The 17,593-nt window shown below is 48.3% G+C and overlaps 1 protein-coding gene across 1 annotated transcript in view; it reads right to left on the minus strand.

Moving 5' to 3' along the window:
• The window catches only part of NCOR2 (nuclear receptor corepressor 2), a 274,837-nt gene that overhangs the window by 116,125 nt on the left and 141,119 nt on the right, over positions 1-17,593 (minus strand). The window contains exons 10-12 of the mRNA XM_075569217.1: positions 10,383-10,555; positions 9,485-9,578; positions 6,916-7,094 (exon numbers count right to left, since the gene is read on the minus strand). Of these exons, the coding sequence (XP_075425332.1) occupies positions 6,916-7,094; positions 9,485-9,578; positions 10,383-10,555 (446 nt within the window). The remainder of the gene's footprint in view (positions 1-6,915; positions 7,095-9,484; positions 9,579-10,382; positions 10,556-17,593) is intronic.

The raw sequence follows: 17,593 nt of genomic DNA on the forward strand, positions 1-17,593 counted from the left end.
CGATTCTACATCTACCGGCGATTCCACGTCTACCGGCAGCTCCCAGCGATACTACATCTACCGGCGATTCCACGTCTACCGGCAGCTCCCAGCGATTCCACGTCCACCAACCAAGAAAGCTCTTAATCCACCTAACCCATACCCTGACCATAATAAGCTCACCCCTGCCCACCAACCAAGAAAGCTCTTAATCCACCTAACCCATACCGACCATAATGTTCCCACCCCTGCCCACCAACCAAGCAAGCTCACTGCACCTAACCCATACCCTGACCATAATGTTCCCACCCCTGCCCACCAACCAAGACATTAACAATGTATGCCCATCACATGAGATATTCCGTGTGTAGCCACACCATTGTTTTACCAACTAACGTACAGCGCTCAGGATAAGGGCGCTATATAAATGTGGTTATAAACAAATACAGTTGTACCATTAAACATTTATTTATTAGTAATAAATTGAGACATTATTTGTTTTATTTATGAATTATTCATTCATTATTTCATAACATCGTTGGAACAGTAAAGGCAGCACTGTTGCCTAACTAACCGCCCTCCGGTTAACGGGATACTCATCGGTGAAGTTACCGGTGATGGTTCCTGGTTTTTAAAGGAATTTAAATGGCCGTCCAATAGCAAGCAACAACCGCTGATGTCACGGCTTCTTCCTATTGGCCCACAGGATCAACAACCTTTTAGAGGGCACTTTGAGGACCCTGGAGGGAGAACGGACATCAGTAGTTCCACCGGTAAGAATCTTGGGGGTCCCCGAAACGATTACAGTTCAGCTCCCGAGGACCCCTTGGTAGCCATGCTTTAAAAAAAAAAAAATAATAATAATTTTTTTAATTATATATATATATTTTTCACCCACCATAACTTAAAATGTGATTATATACTGTATATATACTGTATATATACTGTATATATAAAATCACATTTTACGTTATGGTGGGTGAAAAGGCAACAAAAGACCTCCCCTGTATAGCATATAGCAGGGGGGCGCAAACGTTTTCCCTGCGCCCCTCTCACCTCCGCCCCCCGCCCCCATCACCCTCGCTCCGGCGTCACATGACCTTGCAGCGTCATTTGACACCACGTTGCCATGGTGACGCGTGTGAGAAGCCGTCGGAGCCAAGGTAAGTGAGGTTTACAGAGGCCCTGCAGCTCCCCCGGCACTTAATTTAAGTGCCTTCGGGAAGCGCGGGGGGCTTCTGTAAACCCCGTTCTCCCCCTCCCCCCCGCAGTCAGTCTCACGCCCCCCTGGGGGTTGCGCCCCCCAGTTTGCGCATATATGGCATATAGCACATAAAAAGATCACTTGTGAGCACATTTGCATGTCTTAGACAGGTCTGCACCCCTGCCTTTCACCATTATCACCTAGCATACAGCGCTTCCACTGCAGCAAGGGATTCTGGGAAATTACATCCAAATGAGCACACCGTGTCACATTTTGCCTGCAATCCATTTTTACATGGAACCCTTAAAAGCTAATGCTCGCTGTTAACACAGCTTTAAAGCCCAGCTTAAAAAACTTCGGCCACTGCAAAGCGTTTCGTTCCCGGCCGCCACTTAAGGGGTTAACCCAAGCTGAAGCTGAAAGCTGCACGTTGCCGATGTCGCCTTCCTGCTGTTATTATGGCTAAGGTGTCTGTTCCAGACATATCACTCTACGTCAGGACATTCATTATTAAACGCCCGCTCTGCGCGACCCATCGTCTCATCATGGGAACGCTAAATCTGGGAATTAATACAAAGCTGCCGCCGTTACCCAGATACTTCCACTGCTTTCTGGGCACCAATCTTGTTTGGCATCAAATCCCGAAGTAATGATCTCAGGGCAGGGGCGGGCAACTCAGGTCAGGTATTGGGGATATCCCTGCTTCAGCACGTGGCTCAATCAGTGGCACAGTCAAAGACCGGTGCTGAAGCAGGGGCCGACAGAGCCACCGGTGCTGAAGCAGGGGCCGACAGAGCCACCGGTGCTGAAGCAGGGGCCGACAGAGCCACCGGTGCTGAAGCAGGGGCCGACAGAGCCACCGGTGCTGAAGCAGGGGCCGACAGAGCCACCGGTGCTGAAGCAGGGGCCGACAGAGCCACCGGTGCTGAAGCAGGGGCCGACAGAGCCACTGGTACTGAAGGAGGGATATCCTGAAAACCTGACCTGTTGGTGGCCCCGGAGGACTGGCGTTGCCCACGCCCTGTTCTAGAACATTGGTTCTAGCGCATTACGTGGGGACAAGAATACTGCCGTCACCGGTCCCCTAAAGCACGGGAACTTTTGCAGCTGCGCCCCCCTGCCTTTCCTCCTCTGCTGCTCGCGCCCCCCCTCACCTTGATATCACGTCACCCGCAGCGTCATTTGACGTCACATCACCCCGCGGCGTTGCCATGGAGGCGAGTCAAGGTAAGTTTTTAGCGTTGCAGAGGCCTCACGCGATCCCCCGGCATTTAATTTAAATGCCTCGCCGAAGAGCGCGGGGCCTCTGCAACCACCCGACCCCCCCCCCCGAGAAATTCAGCGCCGCCCAAAAGCAACGATTGACGAGTGCCCCCCCGCACATTACCCTCTGCCCCGAGCGCTTCCCAGAACCCGGCTGCAGAATGAGAGCCGTCCCAATGCATATGCAGAATCGGTCTGATTCATGCAGCGCGCGCGCCTCCTGCAGCCGCCCCCTCCCCCCGGAGGAACACATGGAAACCAGGAGATGTTTTTCTCCGTGGCGAAGGCTCGGCCCCATGTGGAAGAGGTCAGTGACTCACAGGCGGCTCACTGCGAGTGGACGTTACACACGCCGGCTCAGGAAGTTGTGCGGTGAAAGAGCCGTGTAATGCTCTGGGAATTCGGCAAAACTTTACAGCGATGAATCCAAGCTCAAACCCCCCCCCCCCCCCAGAAACTGCTTCAGCGTGCCAGTGACGTCACGCTCTGAGCAGCAGTATAGTAACGGAGTAACCTCACATAGGATTAAACTCAACCAAAGGAGCTGAATAAAAAAATAAAAATATTTCATACTACAGAACCGATTTATTACAAAATAAAATAACCCCCCCCCCCTCCCCCGCCCTTATGGAGGATATTGCTTGGATTACCGCTTTAACACTAGATAGGTGATGTCTTCAACCTGCAATGTGTTGGTGACACTTCTGGCAGTGCAGGAGTTAACACAAGACCTCTTCTTGGCCTGTCAAACGCGGTTTTTACTTTTAAAAATGTGATGCTCAGTTCGGGCGCTGTACGCGGTTGAAATATTAAGTGTCAGAGGTCAAAATGGAGCTCTCCCCAGAGCCCAGCGCTGTGTGAAGGTCACCGCGGTGACCTCCGACACGAGAGATGAAGAGAACCATGATCTGTAACACTTCGGTCCTTAAGGGCCTCCAACAGGTCAGGTTTTCAGGATATCCCTGCTTCAGCACAGGTGGCTCAAGCAGTCGAAGACTGGCCAACTCCACTCCTCAAGGGCCAGCAACAGATCAGGGATTACGGATATCCCTGCTTCAGCACGGGTGGCTCAATCAGTGGCTCAGTCTTCGACTGAGCCACTGATTGAGCCACCCGTGCTGAAGCAGGGATATCCTGAAAGCCTGACCTGTTAGTGGCCCTTAAGGACTGCATTCGGCCACCTTTCAGTTACGTATGGCCTCTCTCATGAGCAGCTGTTGTATAATACAATGTATAAGCCCACGTTATAACGCAGTAATGTCATATTATTTGGGATTGTCGCTCTTTGCACACTGCGCAGGGAATGATATTGAAACACATAAATCTTTAGTCAATACATTGTTTCCAGAGAGAGACATCCTGTAATTATCATGCCCTGGCACGGAGGGCACTGGCTTCTCCGCTGGTGTTTGATCTCCCTAACAGAAATGGCAGAGCAAACAGTAAAACATCAAACGGGAAACACAGAGTTCAGTTTTATTTGCGGCTGAATGCGCGCAGGGTTTGTAACGCAGCCAAGTCCCAGCAAAGGTAGGAAAGAGCGCTGGGACGCAGGGGGGAGGAGGAAGGGCTGGTGAGGGACTGGCAGGGACAGGCGTGCCTTTATACGGCACGGTTACAGCACATACTAACCCCAGCATGTTAACCGTGTGATTAGAACCAAAGCCAAGCACCGAGCGCCTGATTCTGCAAAGTGTCACTCGGCGTAAACCATCCATACGCAACCGATGACAGCCGCAGATATTGACTTGTGTGTGTGTGTGTATACAGTACAGTATATGTATATGTATATGGTGTATAGTGAGAAATTAGGGCTGAGATGTAAGGAGGAGCAGAAGAGTGTAAAGCTTTAAAAGTGAGGAGGAGAATTGAATTTGAGATGCGGGATTTGATAGGAAGCCAGGAGAGGGATTTCAGCAGGGGAGACGCGGGGACAGATTTAGGAAAGAGTAGAGTGATTCTGGCAGCAGCATTTAGGATAGATTGTAGGGGAGACAGGTGAGAGGCAGGAAGGCCGGACAGCAGGAGGTTACAGTAATCAACACGGGAGAGAATGAGTGTCTGTGTCAGAGTTTTAGCAGTCGAGCAAGAGGAAAGGGCGTATCTTTGTTATATTGCGGAGGAAAAAATTACAGGTTTTAGCTACATTTTGAATGTGAGAGGAGTCGAGTGTGACCCCCGTGTTTGTGCTACTAGCTAATGTGGAAGGAGGTAGTAGGGCCAGGTTTGGGAGGAAATATGAGGAGCTCTGTTTTTGCCATGTTATGTTTAAGTCGTCGGAGGGCCATCCAGGATGATATCGCAGAGAGACATTCAGAAACTTTGGTCTGTACAGCATGTGTAAGGTCGGGGGTTGAAAAGTAAATTTGCGTGTCGTCAGCAAAGAGGTGATATTTGAACCCAAGAGATGTGATTAGGTCACCTAGAGAGAGTGTGTAAAGAGAGATGAGGTCCCAGGACAGAGCCCTGGGGTACCCCCACAGAGAGATCGAAAGAGGAGGAGGAGGTGTTGGCAAAAGACACTGAAAGTATGTTGGGAGAGGTAAGAGGAGATCCAGGATAGAGCATTGTTATGAATATCAAGAGTATGGAGAATGTGAAGGAGAAGAGGGTGGTCCACGGTGTCAAATGCTGCAGAGAGGTCGAGTAATATGAGCAGAGTGTAATGACCTCTGTCTTTGGCAGCATGGAGGTCGTCAGTTATTTTAGTGAGGGCTGTTTGCGTGGAGTGAGCAGTGCGGAAGCCAGATTGTAGAGGGTCTAGGAGAGAATAGGTGGTGAGGAAATGGAGCAAGCGAGAGAATACAAGACGTTCAAGGAGTTTAGAGGCAAAAGGCAGAAGGGAGACAGGTCGGTAGTTAGAAAGACAGGTAGGGTCAAGCTTGCTATTTGAGTAATGGTATAACTGTTGCATGTTTGAAATCGTCGGCAAAGTCCTGAGGTGAGATGGAGGAAGAAGAACAGGCAGCTGAGAGTGGTCTGAGTAGGGAGTCAAAGAAAGAGAAGTGTCGGTGTGGGTTAGACTTGTGCATTTTGATTAGTGAAGAAAATTAGGTTTGTTTAGCCTGATAGAGGGCAGAGTTGAAACAGGATAGCATAAATTTATAGTGAAGGAAGTCTGCGAGTGTGAGAGATTTCCTCCAGAGGCGTTCAGAGGAACACAGCATGCGGGTGTGAGAATTTAGCCAGGTCTGGGGTTAGAAGGGCGAGAACGGCATAGAGAAAGCGGGGCATGTAGGTCAAGAGGCTAGGGAAGAGTTGTAGTTCCTGACCAGGTTGTCAGAGTCTGTATTAGGGCTGAGAGAGGAGAGGTAGGAGAGTAAAGTGGAATCAAAAGCTGGTAGTTAATAGAGCGCAGGTCTCTGCAAAAACGAGGGGTAGTTGGAGGTGGAGAAGGGGAGAAGTGAGAGAGAAAATAAGATGAGGTGATGGTCAGAGAAAGGAAAGGGGGAAATGGAGAAATCAGAGAGAGAGAGAGAGAAGTTTTTAGTGAAAAACAGGTCTAGGTAGTGGCCATCCTTGTGGGTGTTAGCTGCAGTCCACTGTTGAAGGCCAAAAGAAGAGGTTAGAGAGAGAGAAAGCGGGAAGCCCAAGGGAGAGAGGGGTCATCAATGTGGCAGTTGAAGTCCCCAAGGAGAAGAAAGGGGAGTCAGAGGAGAGAAAGAAAGAGAGCCAGGATTCAAAGTGAGAAAGGCAGAAGGGGGATGGGTAGAGGTAGGTGGGCGATAAAAGACCGCCACGTGGACAGGGAGAGGAGAAAACAGCTGGACAGTGTGAGCCTCAAAGGAGGGAAAAGCAAGAGAGGGAGGAATAGGAAGGGTTCGGTAACGGCTGATACGTGTAAGATTCGTGTGCCTGTGTGCGCGTGATACGTGCATGCGCGCAAATATGTTATGTATATACAGTGGGTCCTCGGTTATCCGACGGAATGCCTCCCGCAAACCGCCGTCTGTTATCGGACTGTCGGAAAGCGGGTCCAATGTTAATTGGCGGCGGTGACCGGCGAATTCAGCGTCGGACAATGCGTCCGGAGATTGCATTGAGTGTCGTTGGATAACGCGTTCATCGGTAAGCAGAATGTCGGATGCCGAGGATTGCCTGTATCAGGGATGGAAAAACCAAATTTCCAACTGGCACCTGTGCGCCAGAGAGATCGTCGGTGCGCGTCCGCGAGAGACCGCAGGTTGGTGTGCATATATTGGTGTACTCACTAGCATACACCTGTGGGTGAAATGACACACCCTTCTCGTGTGAGGCCGATCTAAAAAACACGCGGTCGTTTCTCCCGCTGGTGCGTTGTATATGAGAACACTGAAGCAGGCGTGCAGTCGCATTACGTTGGCTACGTGTGTGTACACACACACACACACGTACACACACACAGTATTAACACCTTGCAGCACCTAGAATGAGTGCAGCGCCTGGACATGTGAAGCACATGAAATGAGTAGGTGCGCGTCTGAACTCACTTCTCCCTGAAGAGGTCTTTTTCTTGCTCGCTCCACATGTTCATGACCTGCCGATCCTTGTACACCTTCATGGGGTCTTCCATCAGGCCGTTCATGTTGATGAACTTAATGCGTTGCTGCTCAGCATCAAACAGCATGGGGGGGATGACGGCCAGCTGTCGCATCTGCTTCTCCAGGCTCTGCGGGAAGGAACGGGAGAAAAGCTGGAGTCATTCGGAGAGAAGTCGCTGGTGAGGGTGAGATCTGCAGGCTCTTCCAATACGCTTCTTATTACAGCCCAGATGTCATGTGTCCACAACACCAACCACACCGGCTGTTACACATACTGTACATATAGGACAATACAAGATTGTTTCATTGTAAGCTGCATGTCATTTCTCTCTCCCTCCCTGTATATCACAGATACACACAGCTTTGAGTCAACCATAACCTGCTGTTTTATATATACATACTATATAATAACGCATTTTATTGTATGTTGCATTCAATATCACACACATACACACACACACACTAATTATGTGTTACGAAACACAAAGATAGTATTATGCTACATAGAATGCGTGCACACGAACACGCACACACATTTTTAGTGACCCGTGTTACTTATGAGACGAGCCTCTGCCATGTTCTTTGCCATCACATGAAACTAGATTTACATATTAATGGATATTAGTTTGAATCTCGAAATGTTCCACTCTCATAATTCACACAAACGCGTGCATTTCCGCACACACACACACACACACACACACACACACACACACACACACACACACACACACACACACACACACACACACACACACAGAACCGCGGAGAGAAGAGCGCTAGTGGAGGTGTATAACCAGACATGGTCTCGTGATATCAGTCTCCTGCATCTGTGTTACTATAGCTCACGTGAGCCACATTGTGGTGAATTTGGCATTAACAGCGAGGGCGGAATGGACCATTCTCCTTAGAAACCGCCTAATTGCCGTTTAAAACCAGGAGCCAAGAGGAAGACAGGATTCCAGGGCCGTCCCACACGGGTGTTACAGTTGGCGTGACCGGTAACCCCGGCTGCAAAGTAGCTGCCATGCCAATCAACGCGACGCCATGCCAATCAACGCGACGCCATGCCAATCAACGCGACGCCATGCAAATCAACGCGACGCTGGCAATTCTCAATTATACACACACAGCAACCTGGACATTTTTTTAATCCAAGCCAGAAGTGTTGAACCGTCCCACGACGAATCCCACCACTGCAGGGGTTAAAATGCATCCATGATCTCAAAAGCGCTGTCTGTCAGGCTCTTCTGCTGTGAGTGGTTTACCCCCTCCCGGGTTACAACACCACACACACACACACACACACACACACACACACACACACACACGTTAAATGCCTCCATTTCATCTTGTAGGCCGTTCAGTATCCCGGGTTCTAATATACGCTCACCCGGTGACCCTCCCCGGCTTGTGCCGCTCCGGCAGCGGTGCCGGATGGACACAAACTGCCTAATGTTTGTATAGTCTGGCGGACGGATTTGTAGTGTTCGTTTGTGTGTCAAACCCAGCACACCCAAAAAGAAAAATCAATGGGGAACAAGGGAGCGAGCTGAACCCCGTTAATCCCAGCTCCGAGGGTCCCCTGCTTCCGTAGGGGACGCCAGGAGCCACTTTGCAGGGATGACGACACGGTGGAGATGCAAAGCTCCCGGCACCGAGGGCCAATAGGCAGATGTGACGCCACCCAGTCCGGCTTCCCATTGGCCCGCGTGACGCGGGAGCTTTTAAAAAAAAAAAAAAAAAAAAAACTTTGCCTACATGCCGGTGGCCCCTTCGGAGGCGAGTATCTCGCAGAGCAGGGGGGTTGAAATTAATGGGGTTCAGCTCCAGAGACCCCTGCTTCAATCCTAAAAAATACAGTAATAAAAAAAACACATGAATTGTTACTTTAAGATCTTTTACCATTTCCATGAGGGAGAGAGGGGGAGAGGGGGATAAAGAGGGGAGGAGAGGGGGGGAGAGGGGAGGAGAGGGGGGGAGAGGGGGGGAGAGGAGAGGGGGAGAGGGGGGGAGAAGGGGGGAGAGGGGAGGAGAGGGGAGGAGAGGGGAGGAGAGAGGGGGAGAGGGGCAGAGGGGCAGAGGGGCAGAGGGGGAGACTTGCTTTAAAAGGGTAGTCCCACATGCTGCAACATTTCTTATTAAATAACTCCGTGTTACTCCCTAAGAACAATTTCATCGCTTTCACTGTAACGGTTTAACCTTTTTTTGCATCTTGTGAGAGGGAGGGGGAAAATGTAATGTTTTGCTTTTCTCCGGAAGCCGTGAATTCAGGCTCACGCGCTCCTTCTGTTTATTTGTTTAATTAATGATGGTTTTATTATTACTTTCACACAAAGGCGGGGTGGCGGGGGAACAGAAGAACACCTTGCCTGTGGCTTTGAGGGCTGGCAAATCGTGATCACTAAAAAAAAAAAAAAAAACCAATGCATTGCAGGCCCGTGTGGGGGTGAAGGAGTTAACAGGGGCTGCACGGAGACTGCCGCAGGTACGGCATCGCGGTAGGAGGACGCCTTACCTCCTGCTCCGAGAGGCCGTCCATCATCTCCGACACTTCGTGCTCGCTGCGTGCGGAGGAGAAGGACAGGCTGGTCCCTCGCGGTCCTACCCTGCTGAGAGATGGAATTGAAATGTTAAATCACCGGCCGGCTCTTTGCTCTGGCGATGTACGGATTAAACATGTCTGCTGTAAAGTATTCACAGTACGGCGTGTGACCCCCGAGGGCGGCAGCGTTCCCGCGGTTTGGTGCAGCCGTGTCCGGAATTCCCTTCCAGGGGAGGTCCATTTGCCACAAAGTAGCGATACTGCGTTCCATTTAAAAAGGCTTTCTAATAATTCATTAATAATAATAATCCATTAATAATAATAAATAAATAAAAATGAATAATAATTCTTGGGGAAGATGCTTTAGAGTTTGAGAGAATATTTATGCACTGAGCAGATAAATGCCTTCTTTAAAAAGAAGCGGAACTATAAATGTGTAAACAATGCAGAATTATCAGTCGTCTCGAAAACCTTTTGTGGTACTGGGAAAAAAATTCTGTTTTCTTTTTATTTATATTTTTATAAAACCCCATTACACAATGTGGCAGTTCTCGTATCAGTTCTCGGGTTTGTGGCATGGGAGAGGCAAAATGAAGGCCGGAACGCGACCCTGAAGTTGAATGGACCATTAGGGATGAACTAGCTGGACATGGCGGGTCGGATCTCAGGCCTGCGATCACTACACAAGCCACAGAATGGCCAGAGCACAAGGAGCTCCAGCCCGCAAAGGGTTAAAAGAAGAACCGAGGTTGACACTTTAAAGATCCGGACGCTCTCAGGGTGACCAGAACCAGCTGGATCCTCACTTCAATGTGGGCGCCCAACCCAAAAATGGATGCGACTGCTCAAGGTATCATCGCCCCACACCGACCTCTGTATGCGCTCCTGGATCTCTCGCTGCTTGCGGATCTCCGGGAACTGCTTCTCGTAGTATTCCCGCACTTTGGTCTCCTTGGCACGTCGCCGCGGGTTATTCTCTATGCGTTCCACCTTCTTCTCCCACGCCTCCATCAGCTGGTCGTAGCGCTGACACAGCTTCTGCTCCTGGAGAGAGACAATGAGAGAGACAATGAGAGAGACAATGAGAGAGAGGAGAGAGAGAATGAGAGAGAGGAGAGAGAGAATGAGAGAGAGGAGAGAGAGAATGAGAGAGAGAATGAGAGAGAGGAGAGAGAGAATGAGAGAGAGGAGAGAGAGAATGAGAGAGTGAGAGAGAGTGAAAGAGGGAGAGAGAGTGAAAGAGGGAGAGAGAGTGAAAGAGGGAGAGAGAGTGAAAGAGGGAGAGAGAGTGAAAGAGGGAGAGAGTGAAAGAGGGAGAGAGTGAAAGAGAGCAAAAGAGAAAGAGAGAGAGTGAGTGAACTGAGGACCTGAGAACGTTTCTACACGGAATTCTGGGTGTTAATGGAAGGTAAGTGACCTAACCAGGAACAGGTACGTGCAAAATGTTCCTTCAAGTTCACGAAACGACACACACACACACACACACACACACACACACACACACGGCCAACTCCAGTCCCCAAGGGTCACCAAACAGGTCACATTTTCAGGATATCCCTGCTTCAGCAGAGGTGGCTCAATCAGTCCCTGCTTCAGCACAGGTGTCTCAATCAGTCAATCAATGAGCTGCTGATTGAGACACCTGTGCTAAAGCTGGGATATCCTCAAAACCTGACCTGTTGGGGGGGCCCTTGAGAACGGGAGTGGCCCACCCCTGCCCCAGGTAGCCACGATAGCAGCACTGGGCTCAATGGTGAAGAAGGTCCCTCCGGAGACGGAAATGCCGGGCTACCGTGTGTTACATAGAACAAGAAACACAACTGAATGTGGCAGTATTGTGAGACCAGTGCTGATATTATAGCGCCATCCATGTGCACAGCACTGTACCGCAGTAATGCACATAATAGAAGACAATAATGGGAATACGCGCTTCAGCCATAAAAGTAACATTAGCACAAGGAGTCCCTGCCCCGAAGAGCTTGCAATCAATATAGAGCTGTGATCCTATATAAAACTTTCATTTTAAACACCCACAATAATATACTTCCTATATTCTGCCAGTCTTTTTTATTATGTATTTATTTATTTTTCTGTATATCGCTGTGGCCTTTCTATTTGATTTACTGATGACAATACTGGGATATATAGCATTAATGAAGCATTTTACGGTTGTACCATGTTCCTCCAACGGATCGTCTGCGCTTCAGAAAATAATACAAATGGAAATGTGCAAAACAGAAGCTGTGCCTCTTAATACACCTATCCTTGTCACGTGAGCTGGCGGTAGATGCATGGAGGCACCTCCCAGGAGAGATGGTAGAAGGGAACAGGTCTAATTGAACCTTTTGCTGACCTTCTCAGATGCACATTGCTATTCTGCAAGGTCAAATAGAACGTTCTAAGAGCGCCCCCTTCCTTATCGAAGCCGAGGGAACTCTCTGATGCACCAAGACAGAACCGCCGGCTCCTCCGTTTCAAAAACAGAAAACATTATTGAACAATTGTCCTGCTTATTTTTATTTCTCTCCCCCCGACCCTATCCATACAGACATGTACTGTAATGCAGGTCTCACGCTTACAGACATGTAATGCAGCTCTCACGGTTACAGTTATTACAGACATGTAATGTAGCTCTCACGGTTACAGTTATTACAGACATGTAATGCAGCTCTCACGCTTAGTTATTACAGACATGTAATGTAGCTCTCACGGTTACAGTTATTACAGACATGTAATGCAGCTCTCTCGCTTAGTTATTACAGACATGTAATGCAGGTCTCACGCTTACAGTTATTACAGACATGTAATGCAGCTCTCACGGTTACAGTTATTACAGACATGTAATGCAGGTCTCACGCTTACAGTTATTACAGACATGTAATGCAGGTCTCACGCTTACAGTTATTACAGACATGTAATGCAGCTCTCTCGCTTAGTTATTACAGACATGTAATGTAGCTCTCACGGTTACAGTTATTACAGACATGTAATGCAGGTCTCACGGTTACAGTTATTACAGACATGTAATGCAGGTCTCACGCTTACAGTTATTACAGACATGTAATGCAGCTCTCTCGCTTAGTTATTACAGACATGTAATGTAGCTCTCACGGTTACAGTTATTACAGACATGTAATGCAGGTCTCACGCTTACAGTTATTACAGACATGTAATGCAGGTCTCACGCTTACAGTTATTACAGACATGTAATGCAGGTCTCACGCTTACAGTTATTACAGACATGTAATGTAGGTCTCACGCTTACAGTTATTACAGACATGTAATGCAGCTCTCACGCTTACAGTTATTACAGACATGTAATGCAGGTCTCACGCTTACAGTTATTACAGACATGTAATGCAGGTCTCACGCTTACAGTTATTACAGACATGTAATACAGGTCTCACGCTTACAGTTATTACAGACATGTAATGCAGGTCTCACGCTTACAGTTATTACAGACATGTAATGTAGCTCTCACGGTTACAGTTATTACAGACATGTAATGCAGGTCTCACGCTTACAGTTATTACAGACATGTAATGCAGGTCTCACGGTTACAGTTTTTACAGACATGTAATGCAGGTCTCACGCTTACAGTTATTACAGACATGTAATGTAGCTCTCACGGTTACAGTTATTACAGACATGTAATGCAGGTCTCACGCTTACAGTTATTACAGACATGTAATGCAGGTCTCACGGTTACAGTTTTTACAGACATGTAATGCAGGTCTCACGCTTACAGTTATTACAGACATGTAATGTACCTCTCACGGTTACAGTTATTACAGACATGTAATGTAGCTCTCACGGTTACAGTTATTACAGACATGTAATGTAGCTCTCACGGTTACAGTTATTACAGACATGTAATGTAGCTCTCACGGTTACAGTTATTACAGACATGTAATGTAGCTCTCACGCTTACAGTTATTACAGACATGTAATGTAGCTCTCACGGTTACAGTTATTACAGACATGCAATGCAGCTCTCACGGTTACAGTTATTACAGACATGTAATGTAGCTCTCACGGTTACAGTTATTACAGACATGTAATGCAGCTCTCACGGTTACAGTTATTACAGACATGTAATGCAGGTCTCACGGTTACAGTTATTACAGACATGTAATGCAGCTCTCACGGTTACAGTTATTACAGACATGTAATGCAGGTCTCACGGTTACAGTTATTACAGACATGTAATGTAGCTCTCACGGTTACAGTTATTACAGACATGTAATGTAGCTCTCACGGTTACAGTTATTACAGACATGTAATGCAGGTCTCACGGTTACAGTTATTACAGACATGTAATGCAGGTCTCACGGTTACAGTTATTACAGACATGTAATGTAGCTCTCACGGTTACAGTTATAACAGACATGTAATGTAGCTCTCACTGTTACAGTTATTACAGACATGTAATGTAGCTCTCACGCTTACAGTTATTAGAGACATGTAACGCAGGTCTCATGGTTACAGTTATTACAGACATGTAATGCAGCTCTCACGGTTACAGTTATTACAGACATGTAATGCAGCTCTCACGGTTACAGTTATTACAGACATGTAATGCAGGTCTCACGCTTACAGTTATTACAGACATGTAATGTAGCTCTCACGGTTACAGTTATTACAGACATGTAATGCAGCTCTCACGGTTACAGTTATTACAGACATGTAACGCAGGTCTCATGGTTACAGTTATTACAGACATGTAATGTAGGTCTCACGCTTGCAGTAAGCGCTGTAAGCAGCACGGATTTCGTTATTAAAGACCGCGTCTCAGATGTTTAGAAGCCGGATTGCACACTGGAGAATGTCAGTGTGCTGTTCCTACACTCCGTAAATAACCGTTCTTGGAGCTGCAGTAATAACCATTTGGCTGTGAAATCGGATGCTTAGCCTTTTGACATAATTGTAAAATGCCGTGGGTCTTCGCTAACCGATAATTATCTCCAACCAGGAAGCACGCTGCTTTATAAAGGACTTTAGGAGACTGATTCAAGTTACAAAGAAAGTGTAACCGTTGCATGCGAGAGCTACGGATTACAGCTAAACCACAATGCTATTTTATTTCCAGCTCGGACACAAACCAGAAGTGTGCATGGAATAAATGCATGACTTTGCTTAGGGCAGGGTGGGCAACCACAGTCCTCAAGGGCCACCAACAGGTCAGGTTTTCAGGCTATCCCTGCTTCAGCACAGGTGGCTCAATCAGTGGCTCAGTCAAAGACTGCACCACCTGTGCTGAAGCAGGGATAGCCTGAAAACCTGACCTGTTGGTGGCCCTTGAGGACTGCAGTTGCCCAGCCTTGGCTTAGGGCAATGTATATGGATGCTCTGGTTAAGCTCGCCAATACAGAGTTCCCGTATGGCCATGTAGATCCCTCCGGTCACCGTCCCTTGTTCTCCTGATAACTAGGACCCCGCCTTTTTCCTGCTGACCCCATTTCGGACTCCTCCATCACTTTTCTCGGACGCGCAGGAGAACAGGAGCGTCTGCCCCGGATTTTCAAAGCCGACCCCCACCCTCCGGTCCAGCAGGACTACAAGTCCCAGAATGCTCGTAGGCGGGAGATAGAGAGGCAGTAATGGCAGTGGTATGTTTCAAGTAATTATAAGGCTATTACTATGTAAGAAACCGTCTGACGCCAAAAGCAGTGCCGAGTATCACATGCATTTTTTTTGCTGCAAAATTGATACTTATCTGCCACTTATAGTTGCATGTTTCATTGGGGCCAGTGCACTATACCAGGAATGGCCAACGCAAGTCCTGAAGGGCCACCAACAGGTCAGGTTTTCAGGATATCCCTGCTTCAACACAGGTGGCTCAATCAGTGGCTCAGTCAAAGACTGAGCCACCTGTACTGGAACTGATTGAACCACCTGTGCTGAAGCAGGGATATCATTAAAACCCAATCGGTTGGTAGCCCTTGAGGACTGGAGTTGGCTGACCACTGTACTAAGGCAATGTGTTGCAGTCCCCTCTCACAATGAATGGGTTAAAAGGAGTAGTGCCGCATGGTCATTTTTTCATCCACCCCCCCCCCCCCCACCAATTTGTTACAGGGTGGTAAGTTGGGCTCCTCTGAGCCAAAACGCCACGATTATCAGTTTCAGGGGCCACCTGGTTCCAGAGATCATTACTGGTGACATTACCGGGTTAACAATCGCTTTATGTGGAAACAAAATGGCGGCCAAATCTCAGCCCAATAGGAAGCGGCAATGTCATTGGTTGTGGCTTCCTATTGGATGGCGATTTAAATACCCATTAAAAACCAGGAAGTGACACCGTTAACATGACCAGTATCTCAGGAACCGGGTACACCGCGCAGAAAATCTATGGGGGGCCTCCCCGTTCCAATTTTGTAACAAAACAAAAACAATCTTGGTGAGTTGGGGAGGATTGCGCCTTTCTGGGCGGTTGTGCGCTCTTAAAAACAACCATTTCCTGAAAATAGGAAGTTCGTTGATAAGAGGAGAAAACCAAACCTCATATTTACAGGCAAATACCCCCATTTCTCACCGATTTTGGATCATGAGTTATCGGTACCCAGAAAATGTGGAAACCTCCATGTCTCCGGGTGAAGAAGATATTTTTTTAATCCCGTTTCACGCTAAATAACCCTAAACCCGCAGCCGGTCGAAAATGTGGAAGTGAAAGATGATGTGGTTGGACCAACAAAAATAAAACACATCTCCAACCCCCAAAAATCCCCTTTCACCCATATCTTCTTCCTTTAACCCTCGAAATAACTTCACTGGTCACAAATCCTTTGGTGGTGTAGCAAAGAAAATCTACAGCGGGGGTAGGCACCAACGGGCCAGGTAATAGGGATATCCCCTGCTTCAGCGCAGGTGGCTCAATCAGTGGCTCAGTCAGAATGACTGAGCCACTTGCGCTGAAGCAGGGAGATCCACAATACCTGGCCTGTTGGTGGCCCTTGGAGGTCTGGCGATGGCCACCTTGACCTAAAGGGGGTTATGGAACTTTGGTGCTAAACTGAAACAATGTGTCATTCTCATGTTGCGCCTCTGAGACATTGAAACTGACTTTGCGCCAATCCCGTGGTTTAACCCTGCTGCGCAGAGTACCGGACCAAATCCACCCTGCATCTCTGTATGTCACCTTGTTTCCCTTCCACATCACAAATCCTGCCGGCTGGACACTGGCGTTAAATGCCTTAAACAATGCCCGGCAGATGTAAGAAACGGTTTCTTTACACAAAATGATGCTGTGTAATTTATCTTTTTTTTGCTAGAGAATCGCCTTGGCGCGGAAACCCCGACGTAGCACGTAACTAGAAGTAGCTTTGCCCGCGGTGTTCCGGAAATACCGACATTCAGTTGCAGGAAACAGCAGCCGCCATGAAGGATCGCGGCAGAAAAACGTTGACGGACGCGGAAATGCCGCGGAAACCAAATGTGTGGATCTGTAACTTGGCGACTCTGCTATGGTGTCCCGCGCCGGCCGCCAATGATCCACTCTATCCAGCTTCCAGCCACGCTATTGCCTCCCCCCTCAGCAACCTCCTGGAGTCCTTTATTTATCCTCATTTCATGTTTGTTTTTCCTAAAAATCCCCGAGCATAAAATCCTGCAGAATTTCTAAACATTTTGGGCAGAATGTTGAAAAGAGACAAAAAAAACGGGCAAAAAAAAAAAGTCAATCCTCACCGACGTGAAAAAGGGAAGGAGTGGCCAACTCCAGTCCTTAATGACTGAGCCACCTGTGCTGAAGCAAGGACATCCCTAAAACCAGACCTGTTGATGGCCCTTGAGGACTGGAGTTAGCCCCCTCCCTTCCCCCCCGATATAGGGGATCACTACCTTTTACGGTACCCCCGATGAGGCACGCCCACAGGGGGGGGGGATGCAGGTGGGAGGGGGGGCAATCATGCTGGCCACCCCTTTTATTCCCGGCATTTGGGTGTTTTGGCGTGGTCACGTGATAGCTCGTGGTGATGACACGACACGGAAGTGCCCCCTTGGACCCCCGGCGCTGCACAGGCTGATGTTACCCATTGGTTAGAGGACTGCCACTCTTGCACTTCGCTCATCGATACAGCTACG

Source organism: Ascaphus truei, chromosome 13 (genome assembly GCF_040206685.1).
Source record: "Ascaphus truei isolate aAscTru1 chromosome 13, aAscTru1.hap1, whole genome shotgun sequence".
NCBI classification, from domain to species: Eukaryota; Metazoa; Chordata; class Amphibia; order Anura; family Ascaphidae; genus Ascaphus; species Ascaphus truei.